Genomic DNA, 26,710 nt, shown 5'->3' with positions numbered 1-26,710 from the left:
CATAGGAAACCCCCTGATTTCAGGGAGACCTGCCTAGGAAACCCCTTGATTTCAGAGAGACCTGCCTGAGGAAACCCCCTGATTTCTGGGAGATCTGCCTGAAGAAACCCACTTGATTTCAGGGAGTTATGGCTCGGAGGAACCCACGGCATACATGTGCACCCATCCTCTAAATACAGGGAGTGCTGAGTCCGAGGAAGCCCTTTAAGATATGGCACCAGTGTAGGAAAATATTAATACCACTGCAACTTACATCACACAAATACCTACACCTTAATGGCACAACCATCAAATCTAGTGAAAACCATCTCCCTGATATAGGGGCTTCAGCTATTACAGATAACTCCAGATTGGAAAATTGGGTCAGCATATATTTTCCACCCCTCTAACACAAAATGGTAGGCTCTTACTGGTTCATAATGGATAAGTCTAATGTGTATGAAGGATAGGAACGTGTATGAAAAGCAGACATATTTTTGTGTAGACGTGTTCAGCAATGTAAACATACTGTGATGCTTTATTCCTGTAAAGCTGAACTCATTGCACTTAACCCTTCTCAAATGTAACTTCTGTCATAGTATTTTACTAACAATATCACCTGGTGATTGTGATAACAACCACAGGTATAAATTATTTATATCGTGTAAATCTTGTAAACATGAGGCCCAGTATATAACGCCTTCATTAGTTACATATGTAGTACAAAGTTATCAATCAATATAACTTCAAAATCTCTTGGGAGTTATAATACAGCACCCACATACACACAGGTAGAACTATAGAGTCTGAGCAGGTAGTTATATATATTATAATACAACCCCAGCACCCTCATACACACATGTGGAACTATAGAGGCTGAGCAGGTAGTTATATATATTATAATACAACCCCAGCACCCACATACACACAGGTGGAACTATAGAGGCTAAGCAGGTAGTTATATATATTATAATACAACCCCAGCACCAACATACACACATGTGGAACTATAGAGTCTGAGCAGGTAGTTATACATATTATAATATATACAACCCCAGCACCCACATACACACAGGTGGAACTATAGAGGCTGAGCAGGTAGGTATACATATTATAATATATACAACCCCAGCACCCTCATACACACATGTGGAACTATATAGTCTGAGTAGGTAGTTATATATATTATAATACAACCCCAGCACCCGCATACACACGTGTGGAACTAAATAGTCTGAGCAGGTAGTTATATATATTATAATACAACCCCAGCACCCACATACACACAGGTGAAACTATAGAGTCTAAGCAGGTAGTTATATATATTATAATACAACCCCAGCACCCAAATACACACATGTGGAACTATAGAGTCTGAGCAGGTAGTTATATATATTATAATACAACCCCAGAACCCACATACACACAGGTGGAACTATAGAGGCTAAGCAGGTAGTTATATATATTATAATACAGCCCCAGCAGCCACATACACACATGTGGAACTATAGAGTCTGAGCAGGTATACGTAGTTATATATATTATAATACAACCCCAGCACCCACATACACACATGTGGAACTATAGAGGCTGAGCAGGTAGTTATATATATTATAATACAACCCCAGCACCCACATACACACAGGTGGAACTATAGAGGCTGAGCAGGTAGTTATATATATTATAATACAACCCCAGCACCCACATACACACAGGTGGAACTATAGAGGCTGAGCAGGTAGTTATATATATTATAATACAACCCCATAGCACCCACATACACACAGGTGGAACTATAGAGGCTAAGCAGGTAGTTATATATATTAGTGCTCCTGCAAAAACTGTACAGATTAAAGTTGTGTGTATTATTTATATCTATGTAAACTGTAAAAGGGGGCTACATGTATATATATTAAATGTTGTATTCATGCACATACTTTATATATGTTCACACAAAATGGTACAAATTATATCCATGCCCTACAAAAAAAATGTACCTGTACAACAAAGAATAATGTTTAAAACGGTGTATATAAAATATTATATATTGTGGTATATATATATTAAATACACAAACAGTTGTGGACCTCCTATTTGTATAAGATGCAGGTTTGTAATCTCTGACTGACAATAACAATGGTATGTAAATTGACTAAAGAATGCATGAATAAATATCCCTCAATCACATGGTTTATCAATGACTGAAGTAGGCACAAATAATAATTCCTTGAGGTTTCACAAACATGTATATAGTATATATATATATCCAATGGTAATTGTTATGTTGACGTACATATACAGGCTCTCAATGGATTTGTTGATCCTCATATACAATTCAAACCAGCGTATTGTTATACACTGGTGAAGCAGGTTCTTTTTTATTTTTGTGGAAAAACTTAACTTAACTAGAATATCCTGTATATTTTGGTAGAACATAAACTTCACTCTTGCAGGGAACACCACCTGTATCAAAAACGGATATCATTGGTTTATTTTACATACATATCCTATATCTGTAGGTTTGTGTACATGATATGTCATTTATCTGTACTTTTGTTTATAAGGTCCTGCACCATCACTTTAAATATAAACAGATTATGTAACAGAGAAGAAATGAAAGCTGAAAGTGAACTCTAGACAGCGTGGAGCATGAGCTCTAGACAGCGTGGAGCATGAGGTCTAGACAGTGTGGAGCATGAGCTCTAGACAGCGTGGAGCATGAGGTCTAGACAGTGTGGAGCATGAGCTCTAGACAGCGTGGAGCATGAACTCTAGACAGTGTGGAGCATGAGGTCTAGACAGTGTGGAGCATGAGCTCTAGACAGCGTGGAGCATGAGGTCTAGACAGTGTGGAGCATGAGCTCTAGACAGCGTAGATATACCTTGTATGTAACACCTGTATAGATACACCTTGTATATAACACCTGTATAGATACACCTTGTATATAACACCTGTATAGAAATACCTTTTTATATAACACCTGTATAGATATATCTTGTATATAACACCTGTATAGATATACCTTGTATATAGCACCTGTATAGATAAACCTTGTATGTAACACCTCTATAGATATACCTTGTATATAACACCTTGTATATAACACTTGTATATAACACCTGTATAGATACACCTTGTATGTAACACCTGGAAAGATACACCTTGTATATAACACTTGTATAGATATACTGTACCTTGTATATAACACCTGTATAGATACACCTTGTATATAACACCTGTATAATTACACCTTGTATGTAACACCTGTATAGATACACCTTGTATGTAACACCTGTATAGATATACCTTGTATATAACACCTTGTATATAACACCCGTATAGATACACCTTGTATGTAACACCTGTATAGCTATACCTGTATGTTACACCTGTATAGCTATACCTGCATGTTACACCTGTATAGCTATACCTGCATGTTACACCTGTAGACCAGGTAGATGCACCAATGGTACATTATAGCAGTTTCAAAACTGAAATGGATAGGACAATAACAGAACTACTCCTTTTATTTAATCTATATAATTACTCATGATCAAGTATGTAATATTGTTTTCAATTGGTCATTAGTCATGCAGTTGCAACTTCCTGTTGATAGACATGTTTATGACCAAATTGATGTCCCACATTTGTTAACAATATAAAAATCATTCAATGCAGTACAGTAACTACATCTGTCCCTAATGTAGTAATTATGTACGTTTGAGCTGGAGTTTCACTTATTTTAGGCAGTCTTAAATTCTACTTTCTGTTTGCTTCATCACTGTTTTATTGTAATCCACTAAGCTATTCAACATCAGCACCTGATCAGCTGATTACTTATTTGCTTCCTGTTGGCCAGCTGGGTGGTGGGGAAAAGAAACGCATGCAAAATGTGTTGAAAAAGACCCACACTTTTACATTTGCCATGGACTAGTGCACGTGCTAGTGAGCAATCTGTTTGTAGTTGTAGTTGCCCGAGCTCAAAAACTGCTTGTCCTTGGTGTAAATTAAATGTGATGCATGTTTCAGTACAGCTACACGTATACATAGTAATAACTAATTAGTGTCTATATGGAAATGATAGCTAACAAGGACTGCCTGGTTGACTATCATGCTAGAATGTCTATAATGCTCATGATGACTAAGAAAACTCACCAGATAATTCTTGTCCATATAGTAGGTTTTCATTTGACCCTTGGAATTTGGCAACACAGGGGTAGTATGCACAATTAATGATTTGTGTTACACTATCTGTGTCATATAAGGTGTACAGGTGTGCCCCTTTCTGTGTTTTATTTAGCCCTTATAGCAAACAAAGATTATGAGACATTATTGATTATCAATTTGGTCCATTGTGATGAATGTATCATGTAAATATCATTGTCAGCTACATCAGGGAAACACACATACAATAATGTGATAGAGCTATACACAGTGTAGAATATGGCACTGCTAACTGTTACTTCACATACAGCAATAGATATCCAGGTTTCATGAAATTGAATGTGTCTTGCCACCTGATCCTGCTGTGATGTATATGAAAGCTATTGAACAGGGCCAGTGGGCTCATGGAATGGTGTACAGTGATATCCCTGGGGATAAATCTTGCCAAATGCACTCAGCCCACATATACACAAGTGGTCTGGGTAGATTAATGACTAACTTCCGGTTGTAGAAGGCTACTGCCAAGTCTACATACATGTATTACCAAGTGTATATCACTGTCACACACAGCATAACCCAGTTTAAATCATAGCATGTTACATAAACCTTTCAGTCGATAGGTGCACATGTATAACCAACCGCTGATGTCAGAATCAACGAGCGAAAAACAATACAGATCGGCATAATAATCAGTCATTAAAACATCTGACAGTAGACATCACGACTCGTGTACACCGTTTACCTGTAGTCCGTGCATAAAAACCAAGCGCATACTTACTTATCCCCAAATGACTTTTTCCACCAATCTGATGCATCACTTTTCGTTATCCTGAAGTTTTCGCCTGTAAACACTCCACTTGGATAAAGAGCTTTCAGTTCTGCCAACATGTGAGAAAATACCAAAGAAAGTTTTGTCAAATTTCTCCTGTAGTGTGAATTCTCGTCAAACATTTTTTCTTTTCCTTCTTTAAATAATTTTATCGTGTTCTTGCACTTGTTCATGAGATTTTCGATAAAAATCCTAAAATATTCGCACTCATTGAGTGTCTGTAAACGGTCGTCGTGTTTACTGTAAATAAGTCGTAAGTGTTGATACGTATCGGGTAAAATGTCGAGGATGAATGGAGGGCTATTTCTCAAATTCATTCGAGGATGCTGACACAATTTGACGACTTTATCCATGAGTTTCCATGATTTTTCTATCGTCTTTTTGTCCACGACTAGTTTCGGAGGAGCTAGGACTCCCTGAAGCAGTCCTATCACGCCCCCAAAATTTTTGGTCGGGGCGTTCTTCCCTCGGTTCGCCATTTTGGCTTCCTGGTTAAAATTACCTTATTTTTAGTAGTCCGACTTGGGATTCCCCGTCATAATACCTATTGAGAATAGGGTAATACACATTATGAATGAAACACGCATGAAATATTCAATATTAAGAGTTGACCTAAATGCATTGTATGATGATGTATTTAAAATATAACCATAGCAGAAAAAGTAAATAGATATAAATGACAGTCTCAAGAAGAAAAGGGTCTCATTTTGTGAATGACTTCCTAATTTACGACATCCCTTTCCGGTTTACGGTATACACGTCAAACTTCACAAGATGGCGGAGTCTGTTGATGATACGAGCTGGTAAATATTAATTATGTCATTTTTGTCGAGAATTTATGTTATATCTTATTTTATTTTAAGTTGCAGCAATATCATCTAACAGGTTTACCATACAAACTGTTGAAATATGATGCATTAATGAAATTACGACGGAAATCGTACTGATATCATAGGTATCCTTATGTATACACGTCTCGGCTGTATTTCATGAATTTGAAGGTCCGTTTGACGAATCATAGAAGCCTCGGCACCTGGCAAAGTCGGTACTTGGACAACTCGGCACTTATATTTTCGGCACTTGGTTACCTCGGACCTTTTATTTTCGGAATAACACAACACTCAGAATTCGTTGAAATGCAAGTCTATTTCAATGTATTATACATAAACAGGTCGGGGAAAACCACTAACTTGCGTATAATACGCAAACTCGCCTATTATACGCCAATAGGGGTATGGATTTGTTATTAAAAATAGCCAAAATCACTTTAATCTTAATTTATTCACACTGTTTGTCCAAGTCGCATTTATTCAGTCATGAAACATAATACAAATGCAAAAATAAACTATTTGCATGTTGGAAAGTACCAAAAACAGATGCAATACTTCTGGTAAAGTTACATCAAGTTTCTAAGTAGCCAACGCTTTCAGTAAACATCTTTTAGCAAAATATGATTTACCTTGTCGTAAATTAATGCGATTTTTAATAATATCTTGCAAAGGTTACTGTTAAATCGATTTGGGTTATTTTTGATAACAAATCCATACTCCAACTGGCGTATAATAGGCGAGTTTGCATATATATGCAAGTTGGTGGTTTTCCCCAACCTGTTTATTAAGTCATGAAACATAATACAAATGCAAAAATAAAGTTTTGCATGTGGGAAAGTACCAAAAATAGATGCAATACTTCCGGTAAAGTTACATCAAGTTTCAAAGTAGCCAACGCTTTCAGTAAACCTCTTTTAGCAAAATATTTTTACCTTGTCGTAAATTAATGCGATTTTTAATAATATCTTGCAAAAGTTACCGTTAAGGCGATTTGTGTTATTTTTAGTAACAAATCCATACTCCAACTGGCATTTAAATAGGCGAGTTTGCGTATTATACGCAAGTTGTGGTTTTCCTCGATCTGATAAATCACATCAACAATATTGAAAGAAACTATACTCCATTGAACATTTTATTTTAATAACTTAACCCTTAGGCTGCTACGCACAACAATAGTCGTTTTGAAAAGTCGGGCCGTCAGTGCTACGTACGACTATAGTCGTTTCTTGGTCTGTAGGCTTTGATCGGTAGCCAGGAAGTGTGAAGTCAGGTTGTTGCTATACCAAACCCGAACGTGTATAGTAGAAGGCTTCTGATTGGTTGTTTTGTCATTACTTTCGATATTCACGGCAGTGTACCCTAGTAATAACCAAAGGTGTGCGAGAGAATTTCAAATCGAAAAATAAAACATAAAAATGGCGGACGTGTGGATTGAAGCGATGAATATAATGGTGAACATTTATTCTCCATCGTCACCTACAATGATAATAAAGGTTTTAAAGGGTTTTGCATGGTTGATGTGGAAATACTTCGGTGTTACATAGTATGTAACTTTCCAGTAAACGGCTTTGTGCTCTACGCAAACAGGAAAATATCAGCGGACCGAGGAGCACATGTCGTCTGCAGGTGAGGCCGAATTGAACATTGACATTGATACGTTTTGAGCCGATTTATTTCTTCAAACTTTTTATAGGTGATTTAATCATAAACTAGACCGTAGCTAAGATATATCTATATGCCGACTGTGACAGTAAATTTATTGAATGGCGACCTGAAACCTGTAGCAAATCACATGCAATTCGTGACGAAATACCTGACCTTTTTACCTGAGAATCTCCGTATAAATATACAGCGTCTTATGTCAAAAATGAAGTTTATAATCTCTGTTATCATTTGCCAATCACATTGCGGACGAAAATAATTTTAAATTGATCTTCCTCTTGCTTAAATCCGATTAATTAAAAGTTTCACATTTTCTTACCTTTATTACCACCTGTACAGGTAAATACTGAAGCAACTTTAGAATTGAAAACGTTAATATAAACTAGAGACAACAACGAACAATTTTCATATAACTTTTTTTCACATATTACAAATATTTTTCCAAGTTATGCACATTTGAAAAATCAAGTAAATTAATTTAAATTTCAATAATTAATTCAGCAGTGGTGTCCGTTTACATAGAAATCAATATAGCAGCCTAAGGGTTAATGCATATTATTTGTAGAAATATTTGTACGGATGGCCTAACTCTACACGCTCCACTTATAAGTTATAAATTATTGTTCGTCACAGAGGCATGGAAGCATTACAACTTCCAAGCTTGTTTGTATATCACTTTGAAATTAAAATCAGGATAATAGTCCATAAAAATAGCATTTAAACAATGAATAATGGGCCGTAAAGATGAAATGTTGCATAAACATTTTTAGCCATAATAACGGGTCGTAAAGATGAAATGTAACATATATTTATGGTCAGAATATGGGCTGTAAAGATGAAATGTTATATATGATTATAATCAGAATAACAAGACGTAAAGATGAAATGTTACATAAACATTTTTAGCCATAATAACGGGTCGTAAAGATGAAATGTAACATATATTTATAGTCAGAATATGGGCTGTAAAGATGAAATGTTATATATGATTATAATCAGAATAACATGAAGTAAAGATGAAATGTTACATAATTATACATTTTTAGTCAAAATAATGGGTCGTAAAGATGAAATGCAAACATAAGTTTTTAGTCAGCGTAAAATGGATATGGGTTAAATATAATTATTACATTAAATGATATTTTCTAAGTTTATCAACAGCACGTGGTCAGTATCTACAACTTTCTATTTACGGCATGTGATAATTTTAGCTATCTATCTATGAAGTCATTGTAAGAGATCACTTTGATAATCAAGGATTTGGACATAGATAATGGAGCAAATTATTCCATTGGATTTTAAGCTTATTCAATTACTTAGAGTTGAAACTATTAAAGAATTATGTTCATTTTCTTATGAACCTAATTCTCTATATAATTATACTCTGTACGCCATATTTCAACTTTGTTATTCATGTCAATATTTCACTGATGGGCCAAAAGGTCTAAAGTAATAAAAGAATTTAATTGAATCTATTGATATTTAAGCAATATGCTTTTTATATGTTTTGAATACAAGTTATCCTTTTCAATTATCTGACCAAAGTATATCTACGGCATGTGCTTATTATATAGAGAATAATACATTCCTTTTTTCCATATCACATCCAGTATCAACCTGAGACTGCAATATCGATATTGGTCGAGGGTTGATACTGGGTTTGATATGGAAAAGGGCGTGTTTTATTCTGTTTATTACATACTTACTAATAAAAACTACTATCTTATGATTTATTTTTATTTTTGGAATATTGAAAAATGAAAAAAAATCCAAAAGGGGTGTGATATGGGTTTTGCGGGCTGATACATGTTTTGGGGTGTGATACGGCAGGGGCTGATACAGGTTTTGGGGTGTGATATGGCGAGGGCTGATATGGGTTTGAGAAATTGTGTGGTATCGTATATACAAAAAACGCGTATTTATTAGTAAGTATGTAATAAATAATGGTTTTCAAGGAGTAACTGAAATTTTTCAATAAGTTTTATATGTATGACTATGTTCTGATGTCATTCAATATGGATTTTATACGTAAATAAATATGGGTATGGTAGAACGTGTACTGAACGATAATTGAAGATATCCATTTTAACGTGATTATGATTGCGATAAGACGAATACCAATAAAACTACCAATATATCGTTCCAGTACACGTTCCACATCTTGTAAGTTGTATGAGCATGACTTCGTTTTTTTCTTAATAATCACAACCACCGGTACCTGTGCATGATGACAAGATAATTATATGAATGTGAAAACAAACACTTTCTGTAATTAACGCTCTACACCTTTAATTGTTGCAATAAGACTTCCGTGTTTTATATTTTAACCATAACCACGGACTTAGATAGCAATCTACCAAAACCGTGCATGATAAAATAAAGAAAGTAAACAAGAACGACAATAAAAGTACATTCTTTACATGTACATTAATTTGTTTTATTGGAACAATATTAACCCTTAGGCTGCTGCATTGTTTTCTATGTAAAGGGACACCACTGCTGAATTAGTTATTGAAATTTAAATTAATTTACTTAATTTTTCAAATGTGCATATAGCTTAAAAAATATTTGTTATATATATGTGAAAAAAAGTTATATGAAAATTGTTCGTTATTGTTTATATTAACGTTTTCGATTCTAAAGTTGCTTCAGTATTTACCTGTACAGGTGGTAATAAAGGTAAGAAAGGGTGAAACTTTTAATTAATCAGATTTAAGCACCAAAAAGATCATTTTAAAATTATTTTTGTCCGCAAATGTGATTGGCAAATGATAACAGAGATTATAAACTTCATTTTTGACATAAGACACTGTACATTTACATGGAGATTCTCAGCTAAAAAGGTCAGGTATTTCGTCAAGAATTGCATGTGATTTGCTACAGGTTTCAGGTCGTCATTCAATATATTTACTGTCACCGTCGGCATATAGATATATCTTAGCTAAGGTCTAGTTTATGATTAAATCATCGATAAAAAGTTTTGAAGAAGTAAATCAGCTCAAAACGTGTCAATGTTTAATTCGGCCTCACCTGCAGACGACATGTGTGCCTCGGTCCGCCGATATTTTCCTGTTTGCTTAGGGGACAAAGCCGTTCATTGGAAAGTTACATATTATGTTACACCAAAGTATTTCCACATCAAACCCATCAAAACCTTTATTATCAATCTTAGGTGACACTGGAGAATATTCATTGCTTCAATCTACGCGTCCGCCATTTTTGTGACTTTTTTTTTCGTTTTGAAATTCTCTCGCACACCTTTGGTCATTACTACGGTACACTGTCGGGAATATCGAAAGTAATGACAAAACAACCAATCAGAAGCCTTCTATTATATACGCGTTCGGGTTTGGTATAGCAACAACTATTCTAGAAAAACAATTCTAAAGTTGCTTTGAACAGTATTTACCTATACAGATCAAAACCTACAGACCAAGAAACGGCATATGCTGTGCATAGCACTGACGACCCGACTTTTTAAAACGGCATATGCCGTGCGTAGCAGCCTAAGGGTTAATTTATTATAAAAAGTACCGAAAAAAAAGATAAGTGCCGAGGTGTCCTAGTGAAAATAATGAGGTGACCCCAAAAAAGTACTGAGGTGTCTCAAACCATAGGTGCCAGACTTTAACTCTCCAAGTGCCGAGATGACCTGCTACCCGTTTGACAGCTGATGATGACTCACAGATAGAATACAAAGCCAATCACGATTCCTTGTTGATTGATGATTATTTTGCCGCAAACAGCAATAGCTGTACTTCAGTTGGGCCTAGGGTCTACTGTACTATTGCGAAAAATCCCCGAAAAAGCGAGATCAGCGGGCACATAAAATATTGTTTGCTTAAGGTATTTCATTCAGGCTCATGTCAGTGTATATAGTATGAGATGGGCTCCTAACTTTTCCTCAAAATGATAAAAATATGGAAGTTGGTTGATATACCCATGTCAAGAACAATGTCAATAATGACCCTTTCAGAAATTATTTGTTGAAAATATTGTGCAATTTGTCTGAAAAGTAACGTTTGAATGCAGAATTTTAGTGGCGCAAAATTGCAATGAATAATGAAATTAATGAAAAAACTTACCTGTGCATGCATTCCTGAAGTATCCGTGTATTGACTATTATCGAGGAAAATGTAAGAAAATGTGTCAAATCTCAAGAATAACGGCATATCCAATGTGTGCTATCTTTGCTCACTCATGACAGAATCTTAAACTTGTTTATAACTGGCCTGACCACTTGCTTGCTTAGAGTGTATATACCTGACAGCACAAATCCTTCCCATCTGTATATACCTGACAGCACAAATCCTTCCCATCTGTATATACCTGACAGCACAAATCCTTCCCCTCTGTATATACCTCTACTCTATGTCCAATGTGTGCTGCCGTTGTTGAACTTGTTGACAGTGTATAACTAAAACACTTTGGCTGCTTCTTCATTGTTGGCTCCTAGTGCTGTCATGTGTAAAGTACAATAAATGTCGTAAAAGTCTACATTGCAGGTTATTATTTACAAGTAAAAGTCTACATTGCAGGTTATTATTTACACGTAAAAGTCTACATTGCAGGTTATTATTTACACCAAGGAAACTGAAATCTACATCGCAGGTTATTATTTACACCAGGGAAACTGAAATCTACATCGCGGGTTATTATTTACACCTGGGAAACTGAAATCTTCATTGCAGGGTATTATTGAGACCAGGGAAACTGAAAGCTACATTGCAGGTTATCATTTACACCAGGTAAACTGAAATCTACATCGCGGGTTATTATTTACACGTAAAAGACTACATTTCAGGTTATTATTTACACGTAAAAGACTACATTTCAGGTTATTATTTACCCAAGGGAAACTGAAATCTTCGCTGCAGGTTATTATTTATATCAGGGAAACTGAAATATACATCGCAGTTTATAATTTACACCAGGGAAACTGAGATCTACATCGCAGGTTATTATGTACACCAGGGAAACTGAGATCTACATCGCAGGTTATCATTTACACCAGGTAAACTGAAATCTACATCTCAGGTTATTATTTACTCCAGGGAAACTGAAATATACATTGCAGGTTATCATTTACACCAGGGAAACTGAAATCTACATCGCAGGTTATTATTTACAACAGGGAAACTGAAATCTACATTGCAGGTTATCATTTACACCAGGGAAACTGAAATCTACATCACAGGTTATTATTTACACCAGGGAAACTGAAATCTACATTGCAGGTTATTATTTACACCAGGGAAACTGAAATTGCTTATTTGGCACAAATTTGATAGGGTTGGTTGCATAACGGAAAACAAACTTTGTTTTTTCAGCCTAATATATATTTTAGATGCGCTTTTTTCATATTTCAAATAAAACCTATGTGAAATGATGCGATATAAAATAATAAAAATGGTATTGATCCCCTCTTGGTCTATTAGTTATGATATGGTATGTTAATATATCTCATCGGAAATAACGATAAAATATATTATTATTTCAATTTTCTCCCTTAGAAAGTACTGACTATTACCTATTACATGTGTATTACAGGGTAACGGATCTGGAGACTGCACTTATAGAAGAGTGTGACTTTGGGACGCTGAGAAACATTTGTAAATGTCGCCCAGTACCAGATCACCTGAGAGCAGAGGTGTGGCAGGTCTGTATCAGAGTGTAAATGTTACCTAGTAACAACGTTGAAGTCACATGAGCAGAAGTGTGGCAGGGCTATCAGTATGGATTAAAATTCTTCCATCTAAAATAATTAAAATAAAAATTTCCTTTAAATGACGTTTTCTGAAAAACTAAAGGGCTTTAAGTCCTGGTATTAGGCTGTAATCAAAACCCAACAAAGTTTGCAAACGAAAACGACCTTGACCTACTTTCAAAGTCACAGAGGTCAAACATGTCAAAAACATTGTCTTCTCCTGAAGAACCGAAAGGCGTAAAATATTTACTTTCAAGGTCTCAGATGTCAATATTTCAAAAACTTGGCTGGTAGCTTTCTTTGATGAAGCCTGACAAAGTTTGCAAATAAAAATGACTTTATCCCTCCTTCAAGGTCACAGAGGTCAAATATGTGAAAAACTTCATATGCCTTCTGAAGAAGAATGGAAATGCTTAGAATCAGGATATTTAGCAGGTAGCTTCCTTTGATTGAGTCAAAACAAGTTTGTGACAATAGTGACATGACTTGCATTTAAGGTCACAGAGGTCAAGTATGTCAAAAATCTTTAAACAACTTCTTCTGTAGAACTGAAAGGCTTAGAATCATGATATTTTGCTGGTAGTTTCTTGTGACTAAGCACAACAAAGTATTGAACGAAAATGACTTTGACCTACTTTCAAGGTCACAGAGGTCAAATATGTCAAAAACTTCAAATGACTTTTACTGAAAAACTGAAAGGACTAGAATCATGACTTTTGGTAAATTTTCTGATTGATTGTTTCAGATTTGCCTGAATGTACAGAACAAAGGTGACAGTATGGGGACATTTGATGGTCTCTATGACATGGAGGAACAAGGCTTAGTGAGGGAGGACTGTCGTACACTTGTTGGTATGTAGTATATTCAGTATTCTTTTCATAAGGAGGCTTCTCTATTTTATTGAAAATTAACTAAAATGGACAAACCCCAATCTGTTATATATCTACTACTGCTGTAGGGTAGTTTTTACACTGTGGCAACTGTACTATGAACACATCTTGATTCTATCAAATTACCTGACAGGTGACTTTAACCAACAATAACAGCCTCGGGCTCCTCAGTATTATGCCTAGGACCATGCCCTGCACTGATGGCATGGTGCCGTTGTGTACACGTAGGATCCATCAAATTAAGCTCAAGTGTGTCAACTGACACATTGATTTTATAGGTATGATCCCGTCATGTGCTTTAATGTTTTTAGCAGGTATTGGTTAGGATTCAAATGCATTGCAGATTAAGATTATCAGAAATGAAATTGGATATTTTCTGCATTTCAATAATTAACTTCTGATAAACTCCAATTAATGTTCAAACTTCATTGCATGATAAACAATATCAAATTTTATTATTCAGACTTTGTTTCAATGGAATCACAACTGTTATTAGAAAGTAAATGGTGACACACACTGAGTCTGATGCCTAGTCAAACAGTGTTTTGTTGTGTCATGAAGGATTGGGAAGGATCTAGCAATAGGGTCCTCAGAAAACATGGACAGTTAAAGACTCTGTGTATATCTCAAAGAAATTGATGGTGATGACAAGAGTCAGGTATACTTCAGGTCAACCTGGTCACCACACATGGTAACTCTGCATAACAGATGTTATTTCCTTGACCACGAACCTATTGCGATTAATATATCGGTGACTCTACTACAGATTTCACTTAACTTGAATATTATTTCTACAGATTGTTTGTATTATTTGTTATACACATATTTCTACGGTACTATTTATTTATCCTGCATATTAAAGTAACAAACAGCACATATAATTATTTTATAAAAATATCAACAGCAAAGAAATTTGAAAATTTTAAGAAAACGGTAACTCAATTTTTAATCTCAAAATTAAACAGATTAGATTTTAATTCAATACAGCTTGATGTTCTTTTCCAAAGTGATATGTTTTTATAAACAATAACAGGGAGCATTTCCAACTGTATGACTATAAAGTTAATATTGTCAGGAAGAGGTCCAGCTTTTGTCCAGTCATTACTGGTCCCTAAACAAGAGACCTTAGAATGCACCAGAGAGCCTTTATTTGTGTAAATTGTTTTTGACAGCCCTACTGTTGGGCTGTATTGATGATGGCAACCAGGCCTATTATAAATTATTTTTATTGGAGAGTTATCTTTGTTCTACTTGGGTACACAAACGTCCCCCAAGTAAGTCTGCTGCATCCATTGCAACATTTGGGATCTTTCCATCAACTTCCTAACAACCTTGGTAACCTAGTTCAATGTAGGCTAAATAAGGGGAGTTAAGAGGGAACTACTTTCATTTTTTTTCTTGTTTTAATGAATAATTTTTAGCACATTTAGTTATTAATTTTTGGTTTCTCCTTCGTTTGAAGAGAAAAATAAAATGCAGGAATTTCTTATTTTTGTTTGACAGATAAACTTGGCAATGAAGAGGAAGATAAAGTGTCTATTGTCAGTGATCTCGAGTCCATAGCAACGTTCTTCTCGAAATCTCGCAACGAAAAATACACATCAGACAATGGATGGCTGGATATTCTACAACCACTGTTATCTCAGAAACTGGGACGCGGAGAGGTCTATAACTGTTTCTACTCCCTAACCAACAAGTATATCCCCAGGTAAGATATATACATCCCCAGGTAAGATACATCCCAAGTCCCCAGGTAAGTTGCATCCCCAGTCTCAAGGTAAGATACATCCCTGCAAGTCCCCAGGTAAGTGACATCCCCAGTCCCCAGGTAAGATACATCCCTGCAAGTCCCCAGGTAATATACCTCCCCAGTCCCCAGGTTATATACATCCCCAGTCCCCAGGTAAGTTACATTCCCAGTCCCCAGGTAAGATACATCCCTGCAAGTCCCCAGGTAATATACATCCCCAGTCCCCAGGTAAGATACATCCCCAGTCTCCAGGTAAGATACATCCCCAGTCTCCAGGTAAGATACATCCCTGCAAGTCCCCAGGTAATATACATCCCCAGTCCCCAGGTAAGATACATCCCTGCAAGTCCCCAGGAAATATACATCCCCAGTCCCCAGGTAAGATACATCCCCAGTCTCCAGGTAAGATACATCCCTGTAAGTCCCCAGGTAATATACCTCCCCAGTCCCCCGGTAAGTTACATCCCCAGTCCCCAGGTAAGATAAATCCCCAGTCCCCAGGCAAGATACATCCCATAGTATACATCCTAGGGAAAGAAACATCCTTTGATCAACTTATTTGTTCATAACTACTCATGTAAAGATGATGAGGTTATATTGATTTATTACAGACATTGAATATTTATTTATTTCCACCAATTTAACATTGCAGGGACTGTATGAAGAATGGGAAGCCGTTTCACTTGTTTCGCCTACTGCTGCAATACCACGACCCAGAACTCTGTTCCTTCCTCGACACCAAAAAGATCACACCAGACACCTACGCACAAAGTTGGGTAAGGTTCAGATTGGTTATTCATCTCACCTAGCTAGGTTCTGATTGATCAGTTCTGTGATCTAGTCACAATCTGATTGACCACACTTGTCACCTAGCTAGGCCCTGATTGGTCAGTTCTGTGATCTAACCACAATCTGATTGACCATAAATTTCGCCTAGCTAGGTTCTGATTGGTCAGTTCTGTGATCTAGCCACAATCTGATTGACCACACTTGTCACCTAGCTAGGCCCTGATTGGTCAGTTCTGTGATCTAGCCACAATCTGATTGATCATAAATGTCGCCTAGCTAGGCTCTGATTGGTCAGTTCTGTGATCTAGCCATAATCTGAATGACCACACATGTCACCTTACCAAACAGATTAGTCAGTTTGGAACTGACGGTGATAGATTGTGATAAAGTGTGTCTGCTCTAAGCTTGTAATCTGGCGGGTTCGAAATAACCAAAACCACACATCTTAATTGACGGTGATATGGAAGAATGTCACATTTTGCTAATGGAGTTTATTATAATGCAACACCGTATCGGAGAGTTTTGAGGTGCTGACAACAAGATTCTTCTATGACAACACATACCTCACATGTATCGATAAATGGGTCATTTATTGATCCAAATCCACCCTTATTCAGCTCACCAACAGCTCACCATTCCGTCAGTAGAGTACTCCCTACCTGTTACCTATCTGATGCAGTGTATATATGCTCCCTATTGATAGGGGAAACGTCTTGGGGTCGAGTGACAAAAAGAAAAATATACAATTTTGTCACATCGTTGAACAGGTAAAAAGATGCAAATTGCTCATTCAGTCATAGCTTGGCAAAGGGACCAGTCGGTCTTGAAACGTTGCGACACGTTTAATATGTACATAGTTTGTGTAGAAAGTAAAAATTTGATATAACATATTTCCAAACTGACGAATCTTATTGAAGATATATATAGTCTTATTAGATATTTCATCCTACATGTATAAGGCCAAGAGTATGTGTTGTATGGTTATCCCTAGAGTCACATTACAGGTATGTTATACAGACACAGGCGAACACTTAGGAGCTTGATGTGTAGGCACAACAAATTTATCAACTTATTTTGTTTTAATTTCTCTGTGAATTTGTTTTTCAGTTCCGCTGTTTATTTGCTGCCACCTGTGACCTGCAGGTCATCAAGTACATGTGGGATGTGTACTTCCAGCATGGCGACCCATTCCTCGTTTTCTTCATGGCCCTCGTCATTCTCGTGAACGCCAGGTATATTTTTCCAATCTTTAATTACAACTGTGTATTGACATTTAGAAGCAGCACTTGATGCATTCAGTTAAAAGTTATACTGTATAGCAGTTATATTTCGCGGGGCTTTAATTTCGCTATATTCGCGCTTTGACTAATATCCGCAAATTCTAAACTGACTCATATCCGCGAATTCTAAACTGACTAATATCCGCGAATTCTAAACTGACTCATATCCGCGAATTCTAAACTGACTAATATCCGCGAATTCTTAACTGACTAATATCCGCGAATTCTAAACACCAGCAAAATTATGGAAAATGTTAACCACTTTAACGGACCTTATCACATTATGTTGGACATACTTATAACCCAACTCTGTTATACAAGCTTGAATTAAATCAAATCAGATTATCACCCTACAACTGGACAGTCCATGTAAAAATAAACAACACTAACATATAAGTGGCCACAACATATTTATGTGTACACAGTAGGTGATTCATTGATTACAGTTTACTCCTACAAAGGTACATACACATTTTATTTTATTTCGAGTGAAGTCACCGGCAAAACGCCGCTCGGGATCAGTGTTTTCAAACGGTTTACCTGTATTTCGATGTTTAACGCTTAAATTATAACTCTCAATAATATTTTGCACAACACGTGGGATTCAGGTGCACAGCGAAAATTAACTCCCGCGAATATGTACTGAATACGAAAACCACGAGATATTGACCCTGCGAATTCAAAACGCTATACAGTAAATAAAAAATCTCATTTGATATTGATATTTTAATACACCACAGTAAGTTGGTGAATTTTAAATACCTAGATGTAACAAACATCAATTAATTGTGTACTCTATTGTCACTCTATTGTCACTTATGTTACTTGAACATTTTCTTTCGTTAGGATAAGACAACTTCAAATGAATTACAGGCCAAAGAAAGCGAAAGATTTTACTTGTGCTTCAGATTTCCAACATTGGTTTTTATTCAGTTTATCTGTGAAACCATCCTGCAAACTTAACAGAAATGTGCCTACACCTTTTTAGTGATGAATTAGAAACACAAATGGTCTGTAACTGTTCATGATGAAAACATGTCTGATGAGATGTTGTGTTATTTCTGTTGTGAGTAATTGGGAGTTTTTCCTACATAGGGACCAGCTGATGTCGAGTGAGGGGGAGACTAAACAGACACTGATTGGTGAGTACGCCTGTCCCACTAGCCTATATCGTACATACTACTGGTGGTGTAGACCAGAACACTCAGACCATCACCTCCTACAGTGTCACCTTGTACAGTGTCATGTCACCTCGTACAGTGTCATGTCACCTCGTACAGTGTCATGTCACCTCGTACAGTGTCATGTCATCTCCTACAGTGTCATGTCACCTCCTACAGTGCCATGTCATCTCATACCGTGCCATGTCACCCCCACAGTGTCATGTCACCTCCTACAGTGTCATGTCACCTCGTTCAGTGTCACCTCGTACAGTGCAATGTCACCTCGTACAGTGTCACCTCGTACAGTGTCATGTCACCTCGTACAGTGACATGTCACCTCCTACAGTGTCATGTCACCTCGTTCAGTGTCACCTCGTACAGTGCAATGTCACCCCGTACAGTGTCACCTCGTACAGTGTCATGTAACCTCCTACAGTGTCATGTAACCTCGTACAGTGTCATGTCACCTCGTACAGTGTCATGTCACCTCGTACAGCGCCATGTCATCTTGTACAGTGTCATGTCACCTCATACAGTGCAATGTCACCTCGTACAGTGTCACCTTGTACAGTGTCATGTAATCTCGTACAGTGCCATGTCACCTCGTACAGCGCCATGTCATCTTGTACAGTGTCATGTCACCTCGTACAGCACCATGTTATCTCGTACAGTGTCATGTCACCTCATACAGTGTCATGTCACCTCGTACAGTGCCATGTCACCTCGTACAGTGCCATGTCATCTCGTACAGTGCCATGTCATCTCGTACAGTGTCATGTCACCTCATACAGTGTCATGTAATCTCGTACAGTGCCATGTCACCTCCTACAGTATCATGTCACCTCGTACAGTGCCATGTCACCTCAAACAGTGCCATGTCACCTTGTACAGTGTCACCTTGTACAGTGTCATGTAATCTCGTACAGTGCCATGTCACCTTGTACAGTGTCACCTCGTACAGCACCATGTCATCTCGTACAGTGTCATGTCACCTTGTACAGTGTCACCTTGTATAGTGTCATGTCACCTCGTACAGTGTCATGTCACCTTGTACAGTGCCATGTCACCTCATACAGTGTCATGTAATCTCGTACAGCACCATGTCATCTCGTACAGTGTCATGTCACCTCCTACAATGTCATGTAATCTCATACAGTGCCATGTCACCTCGTACAGCACCATGTCATCTCGTACAGTGTCATGTCACCTCGTACAGTGTCATGTCACCTTGTACAGTGCCATGTCACCTCGTACAGTGTCATGTCACCTCATACAGTGCCATGTCACCTCGTACAGTGTCACCTTGTACAATGTCCGAGATGAATGTAATCTCGTACAGTGCCATGTCACCTCGTACAGTGTCATCTCGTACAGTGTCACCTCGTACAGCACCATGTCATCTCGTACAGTGCCATGTCATCTCGTACAGTGTCATGTCACCTTGTACAGTGTCACCTTGTACAGTGTCATGTCACCTCGTACAGTGTCATGTAATCTCGTACAGTGCCATGTCACCTCCTACAGTGTCATGTCACCTTGTACAGTGCCATGGGACCTCGTACAGTGCCATGTCATCTCGTACAGTGCCATGTCACCTCGTACAGTGACATGTCACCTCCTACAGTGTCATATCACCTTGTACAGTGTAATGTCACCTCGTACACTGTCATGTAATCTCGTCCAGTGCCATGTCACCTCAAACAGTGCCATGTCACCTAGTACAGTGTCATGTCAACTCGTACAGTGCCATTTTATATCGTACAGTGCCGTGTCACCTCGTACAGTGCAACGTCAACTTGTACAGTGTCATGTAATATCGTACAGTGCCGTGTCACCTCGTACAGTGCCATGTCACCTCATACAGTGCCATGGGACCTCGTACAGTGCCATTTCATCTCGTACAGTGCCATGTCACCTTGTACAGTGTCATGTCACCTCGTACAGTGCCATGTCACCTGGTACAGCACCATGTCATCTCGTACAGTGTCATGTCACCTTGTACAGTGCCATGTCACCTCGTACAGTGTCACCTTGTACAGTGTCATGTAATCTCGTACAGTGCCATGTCACCTCGTACAGCACCATGTCATCTCGTACAGTGTCATGTCACCTCGTACAGTGCCATGTCATCTAATACAGTGTCATGTAATCTCGTACAGTGCCATGTCACCTCCTACAGTGTCATTTCACCTCGTACCGTGCCATGTCACCTCGTACAGTGTCACCTCGTACAGTGTCATGTCACCTCATACAGTGCCATGTCACCTCGTACAGTGCCGTGTCACCTCATACAGTGCCATGTCATCTCGTACAGTGCCATGTCACCTCGTACAGTGTCCCCTTGTACAGTGTCATGTCACCTTGTACAGTGTCATGTCACCTTATACAGTGCCATGTTGCCGTGTCACCTCATACGTCACCTCGTACAGTGCCATGTCACCTCATACAGTGCCATGTCATCTCGTACAGTGCCATGTCACCTTGTACAGTGTCATGTCACCTCGTACAGTGTCATGTCACCTCATACAGTGCCATGTCACCTCGTACATTGCCATGTCACTCGTAAAGTGCCATGTCACCTAATAAAGTGCGATGTCACCTTGTACAGTGCCATGTCACCTCGTACAGTGACATGTCATCTCATACCGTGCCATGTCACCTTGTACAGTGTCATGTCACCTCGTACAGTGCCATGTCATCTCGTACAGTGCCATGTCACCTCGTACAGTGCCATTTCATCTCGTACAGTGCCATGTCACCTTGTACAGTGCCATGTCACCTTGTACAGTGCCATGTCACCTCGTACAGTGCCATGTCACCTCGTACAGTGTCACCTCGTACAGTGCCATGTCACCTCGTACAGTGTCACCTTGTACAGTGTCATGTAATCTCGTACAGTGCCATGTCACCTCCTACAGTGTCATTTAACCTCGTACAGTGCCATGTCACCTCGTACAGTGCCATGTCACCTCCTACAGTGCCATGTCACCTCGTACAGTGCAATGTCACCTTGTACAGTGACATGTCACCTAGTACAGTGGCATGCACCTCATACAGTGAGGGAAAATTTGACAGCAATTTGAAGCATCTTTATGCACTTTTTGGGTGTCTTTAAAATGGCTTTAATAACATTTATGAAAATTCTAAAGTTGATTGTTGATTTTGGCTTTTGAGATTTTTCCTTATTGAATAAATCTAAATGGGTCCCGTACCCATTCAGATTTATTCGATAAGGGAAAAAATATAGGCAGTAAATAGTCCTGGACTTTTTTAATCTCATATTCTTAAAATGGATCATTGCTTTTCAGAAATGTTGGCAACGTTTCCTGGAGGATTGGAGGCTGAAGACATAGAAGATTTCTGCTCTCTTGCCCAGTACTATGCATCCAAAACGCCTCAGTCATTCCGCAGGGTAGGTCTCATTTCTGCTCTTTTGCCCAGTATTTACTGGTCACATACTTGCTTCATTAGCAAACAACGACATTTGCCAATGATAATAAATGTGGCAGGGGGAGTGTGTAACACTAAGATTTTGAAAGTTGTATCACAAGTGTGTGTTAGGTAGCATTTTGTTTCAAATTGCCAAGAAAACATATGTATCATTACAAGAATGTGTAAGTAAGCTAACACAGGATCACTTTGTGTATATGGTGGATTTCCTACACCCACAGGATTACCAGGGACCACTTTTTGGCACGAGCATGATCCCAGTCAGTGAAGCGTTTGGAATCCAGGTCTCTCAGGCTCTTTGCTTACCTGTATCAGTAGCAGAGCTGTTACAAGCCAACAAATCCTCTGTAGTAAGTATGGTTATTGATCAACAGCATTTCTCTTCCTCAGTGTCCCAATCAGTATAAAATAGAATCTGATTGATCCAGAAACATTTTACAACGTAAACCTTTATAAATAATCTGAACTTTTGTAGTAGCCTGAAATTCACCTATTAGGAGTATCTCATGAGGTTGCTTCTCATTATTGTCTGAATATTTCTTATATTCTTGAAGATTTAATGTATAATACAAGGATTTATTATTTTTAGACCTTCCACATTGCAGCAAACCTTTTCTTCAGGAATGTGTTCGACTCTCTGGGATTAGTGGATTAATGTGACAACTGATTACAGATGTCACGTAGACTTTCTCCGTCAACTAATAATCCTGTTTATGAGGTTCTTACAAGTTTTGACAGTATATCAAACTTTACCATTACAGAGTGGAGATGGAGTTCGTTATTTTATTGTTGACTGTCGACCAGCAGAACAGTACAACCGCGGCCACCTCCCCACAGCCTTTCATCTAGACGCAGACCTTGTAAGTAGTCACCCAGAGGTAAAGTCGTTTTAAGTCTCTCTTTTGACATTACTTACAAGAAGAGCTGAATGCTTTCTATGATGTAATAGATACATATGTCATAGAGAGGTATACAGACGTATGTCATAGAGAGGTATGCAGACGTATGTCATAGAGAGGTATACAGATGTATGTCATAGAGGTATACAGATGTATGTCATAGACAGGTATACAGACATATGTCATAGAGAAGTATACAAATGTATGTCATAGAGAGGTATGCAGACGTATGTCATAGAGAGGTATACAGATATATATCATAAAGAGGTATGCAGACGTATGTCATAGACAGGTATACAGACATATGTCATAGAGAAGTATACAAATGTATGTCATAGAGAGGTATACAGATGTATGTCATAGAGAGGTATACAGATGTATGTCATAGAGAGGTATTCAGACATATGTAAAGAGAGGTATGCAGACGTATGTCATAGAGAGGTATACAGACGTATGTCATAGAGAGGTATACAGACATATGTCATAGAGAGGTATACAGACGTATGTCATAGAGAGGTATACAGATGTATATCATAGAGAGGTAGACAGATATATATCATAGAGAGGTATACAGATGTATATCATAGAGAGGTATGCAGACGTATGTCATAGAGAGGTATACAGATGTATATCATAGATAGGTATACAGATGTATATCATAGACAGGTATACAGACGTATGTCATAGAAAGGTATACAGACATATGTCATAGAGAGGTATGCAGATGTATATCATAGAGAGGGATACAGATGTATATCATAGAGAGGTATAAAGATGTATATCATAGAGAGGTATAAAGATGTATATCATAGAGAGGTATAAAGATGTATATCATAGAGAGGTATAAAGATGTATATCATAGAGAGGTATGTAGACATATGTCATAGAGAAGTATACAAATGTATGTCATAGAGAGGTATGCAGATGTATATCATAGAGAGGTATGTAGACATATGTCATAGAGAAGTATACAAATGTATGTCATAGAGAGGTATGCAGATGTATATCATAGAGAGGGAGACAGATATATATCATAGAGAGGTATACAGATGGATATCATAGAGAGGTATGCAGACATATGTCATAGAGAGGTATGCAGATGTATATCATAGAGAGGTATAAAGATGTATATCATAGAGAGGTATGTAGACATATGTCATAGAGAAGTATACAAATGTATGTCATAGAGAGGGATACAGATGTATATCATAGAGAGGTATAAAGATGTATATCATAGAGAGGTATGCAGACGCATGTCATAGAGAGGTATACAGACATATGTCATAGAGAAGTATACAAATGTATGTCATAGAGAGGATCATAGAGAGGTAGACAGATATATATCATAGAGAGGGATACAGATGTATGTCATAGAGAGACATACAGATGTATGTCATAGAGAGACATACAGATGTATGTCATAGAGAAGAATACAGATGTATATCATAAAGAGGTATACAGACGTATGTCATCGAGAGGTATACAGATGTATGCCATAGAGAGGTATACAGATGTATGTCGTAGAGAGGTATACAGACGTATGTCACAGAGAGGTATACAGACGTATAACATAGAAAGGTATACAGACGTATGTCATAGAAAGGTATACAGACATATGTCATAGAGAGGTATACAGATCTATGTCATAGAGAGGTATACAGAGGTATGCAGACGTATGTCATAGAGAGGTATACAGACGTATAACATAGAGAGGTATACAGATGTATATCATAGAGAGGTATACAGATGTATGTCATAGAGAGATATACAGATGTATGTCATAGAGAAGTATACAGATGTATATCATAGAGAGGTATGCAGACATATGTCATAGAGAAGTATACAGACGTATGTCATAGAGAGGTATACAGACGTATGTCATAGAGAGGTATACAGACGTATGTCATAGAGAGGTATACAGACTTATGTCATAGAGAGGTATACAGATGTATGTCATAGAGAGGTATACAGACGTATAACATAGAGAGGTATACAGACGTATAACATAGAAAGGTATACAGACGTATGTCATAGAGAAGTATACAGATGTATATCATAGAGAGGTATACAGACGTATGTCATAGAGAGATATACAGATGTATATCATAGAGAGGTATACAGACGTATAACATAGAAAGGTATACATATGTATATCAGTTTTAATCATATTGTGATCAGCTGGTCTGTATTCCGTCTTTGCATATTGCAGAGTTATCTTCTCTTGTGAGCAGGTATTAATTGTTACGTCATTTGTTTGTGAGAGTAAGGTCATCAATTTTTGAGAAAACGACGTAATATTTCACACAAACCAATGACATAACAATCAATACCTGCTCACAAGAGAAGATAACTCTGCAACATGCAAAGAAAGAATTGGAGGTTTAAGATCAATCTAAGTGAGAAAGGTGATCTTTTTCGCCATATAACATGAAAAATTTAAAATTCATGTCAAACATTGTTGTCTATTTCAGATGTTACAAAACCCGATGGAGTTCAACACAGCTGTGCAGGCCCTACTAGCGGCCCAGCAACAGGCCATCTCGTCAGGTCTGTTCGCCCTGTTTATACAGGAAGATGAGAGGAAGAAATTGATTGAAGAGCTTTTAGATTAATTCATGCTCTCAGTATGCATCTATGATGAAAGATACCAATATTGCCAAAAATGAAAACATTTATTTAATTTATTTTAAAACAATGTCCTAAATCTTACCAGAAGACAAAACATTTGTTATGCTGTGATTAGGCAAAATTAGTCAATTTTAGATAAACCTTTGCTTGAAAAGAACATCAAATTCTAACATTTCAGAAAAAATGTATTCGACAAGTAAAAAAGTTGATTGTGAACATAGACATTAAAGACAGGCACATTATCAGGTAACACAGAATGAACAAAGTCGCTGTAGAAGAACTTTACAGAGATGTTTAAATATTTAGTGATTCCAAGACATCTTGGTCAGGGAACTACCAATATATTTACACTGAAAAGATGTCTGTAAGTATGAGATTCTGATTTTATTTCTATCTTTTTTTATCAACAGGTAGCTTAGTCCTAATTTTCCTTTCCTTTGATAATGTATTTGTAAAGGTTCTGTGGCTGGGGGAGAACACCTGTGTTTTATTGGGAGTGGACGGGAGGAGGAGGACCAGTACGTACACATGGTGGTAGCTAACTTCCTACAGAAACACTACCAGTACATCAGTATAGCCCGCGGAGGCTACGGAGGTAACTCTCTTATATCTGTATACTGTATACTGGCTAACTACAGAAACACTACCAGTACATCAGTATAGCCCGCGGAGGCTACGGAGGTAACTCT

The 26,710-nt window shown here is 37.6% G+C and overlaps 1 protein-coding gene and 1 pseudogene across 1 annotated transcript in view; one reads left to right on the top strand and one right to left on the bottom strand.

Annotated features, from left to right (window-relative positions):
- Positions 1-4,689: 4,689 nt before the first annotated feature.
- LOC110442004 lies at positions 4,690-5,470 on the bottom strand (annotated as a pseudogene).
- Positions 5,471-5,728: 258 nt separating this feature from the next.
- LOC110442001 (TBC1 domain family member 23-like) overlaps positions 5,729-26,710 on the top strand; it is a 40,138-nt gene continuing 19,156 nt past the window's right edge. The window contains exons 1-12 of the mRNA XM_021485377.1: positions 5,729-5,776; positions 13,016-13,124; positions 13,918-14,023; positions 15,566-15,770; positions 16,465-16,588; positions 17,709-17,833; positions 18,977-19,023; positions 22,353-22,456; positions 22,716-22,844; positions 23,256-23,354; positions 25,865-25,940; positions 26,479-26,616. Of these exons, the coding sequence (XP_021341052.1) occupies positions 5,748-5,776; positions 13,016-13,124; positions 13,918-14,023; positions 15,566-15,770; positions 16,465-16,588; positions 17,709-17,833; positions 18,977-19,023; positions 22,353-22,456; positions 22,716-22,844; positions 23,256-23,354; positions 25,865-25,940; positions 26,479-26,616 (1,291 nt within the window). The 5' untranslated portion in view covers positions 5,729-5,747. The remainder of the gene's footprint in view (positions 5,777-13,015; positions 13,125-13,917; positions 14,024-15,565; positions 15,771-16,464; positions 16,589-17,708; positions 17,834-18,976; positions 19,024-22,352; positions 22,457-22,715; positions 22,845-23,255; positions 23,355-25,864; positions 25,941-26,478; positions 26,617-26,710) is intronic.

Source organism: Mizuhopecten yessoensis, unplaced genomic scaffold (assembly GCF_002113885.1).
Source record: "Mizuhopecten yessoensis strain PY_sf001 unplaced genomic scaffold, ASM211388v2 scaffold716187, whole genome shotgun sequence".
NCBI lineage: Eukaryota > Metazoa > Mollusca > Bivalvia > Pectinida > Pectinidae > Mizuhopecten > Mizuhopecten yessoensis.
Note: the sequence above shows the minus strand (reverse complement) of the source record. Positions and strands in the feature narration are given on the sequence as shown.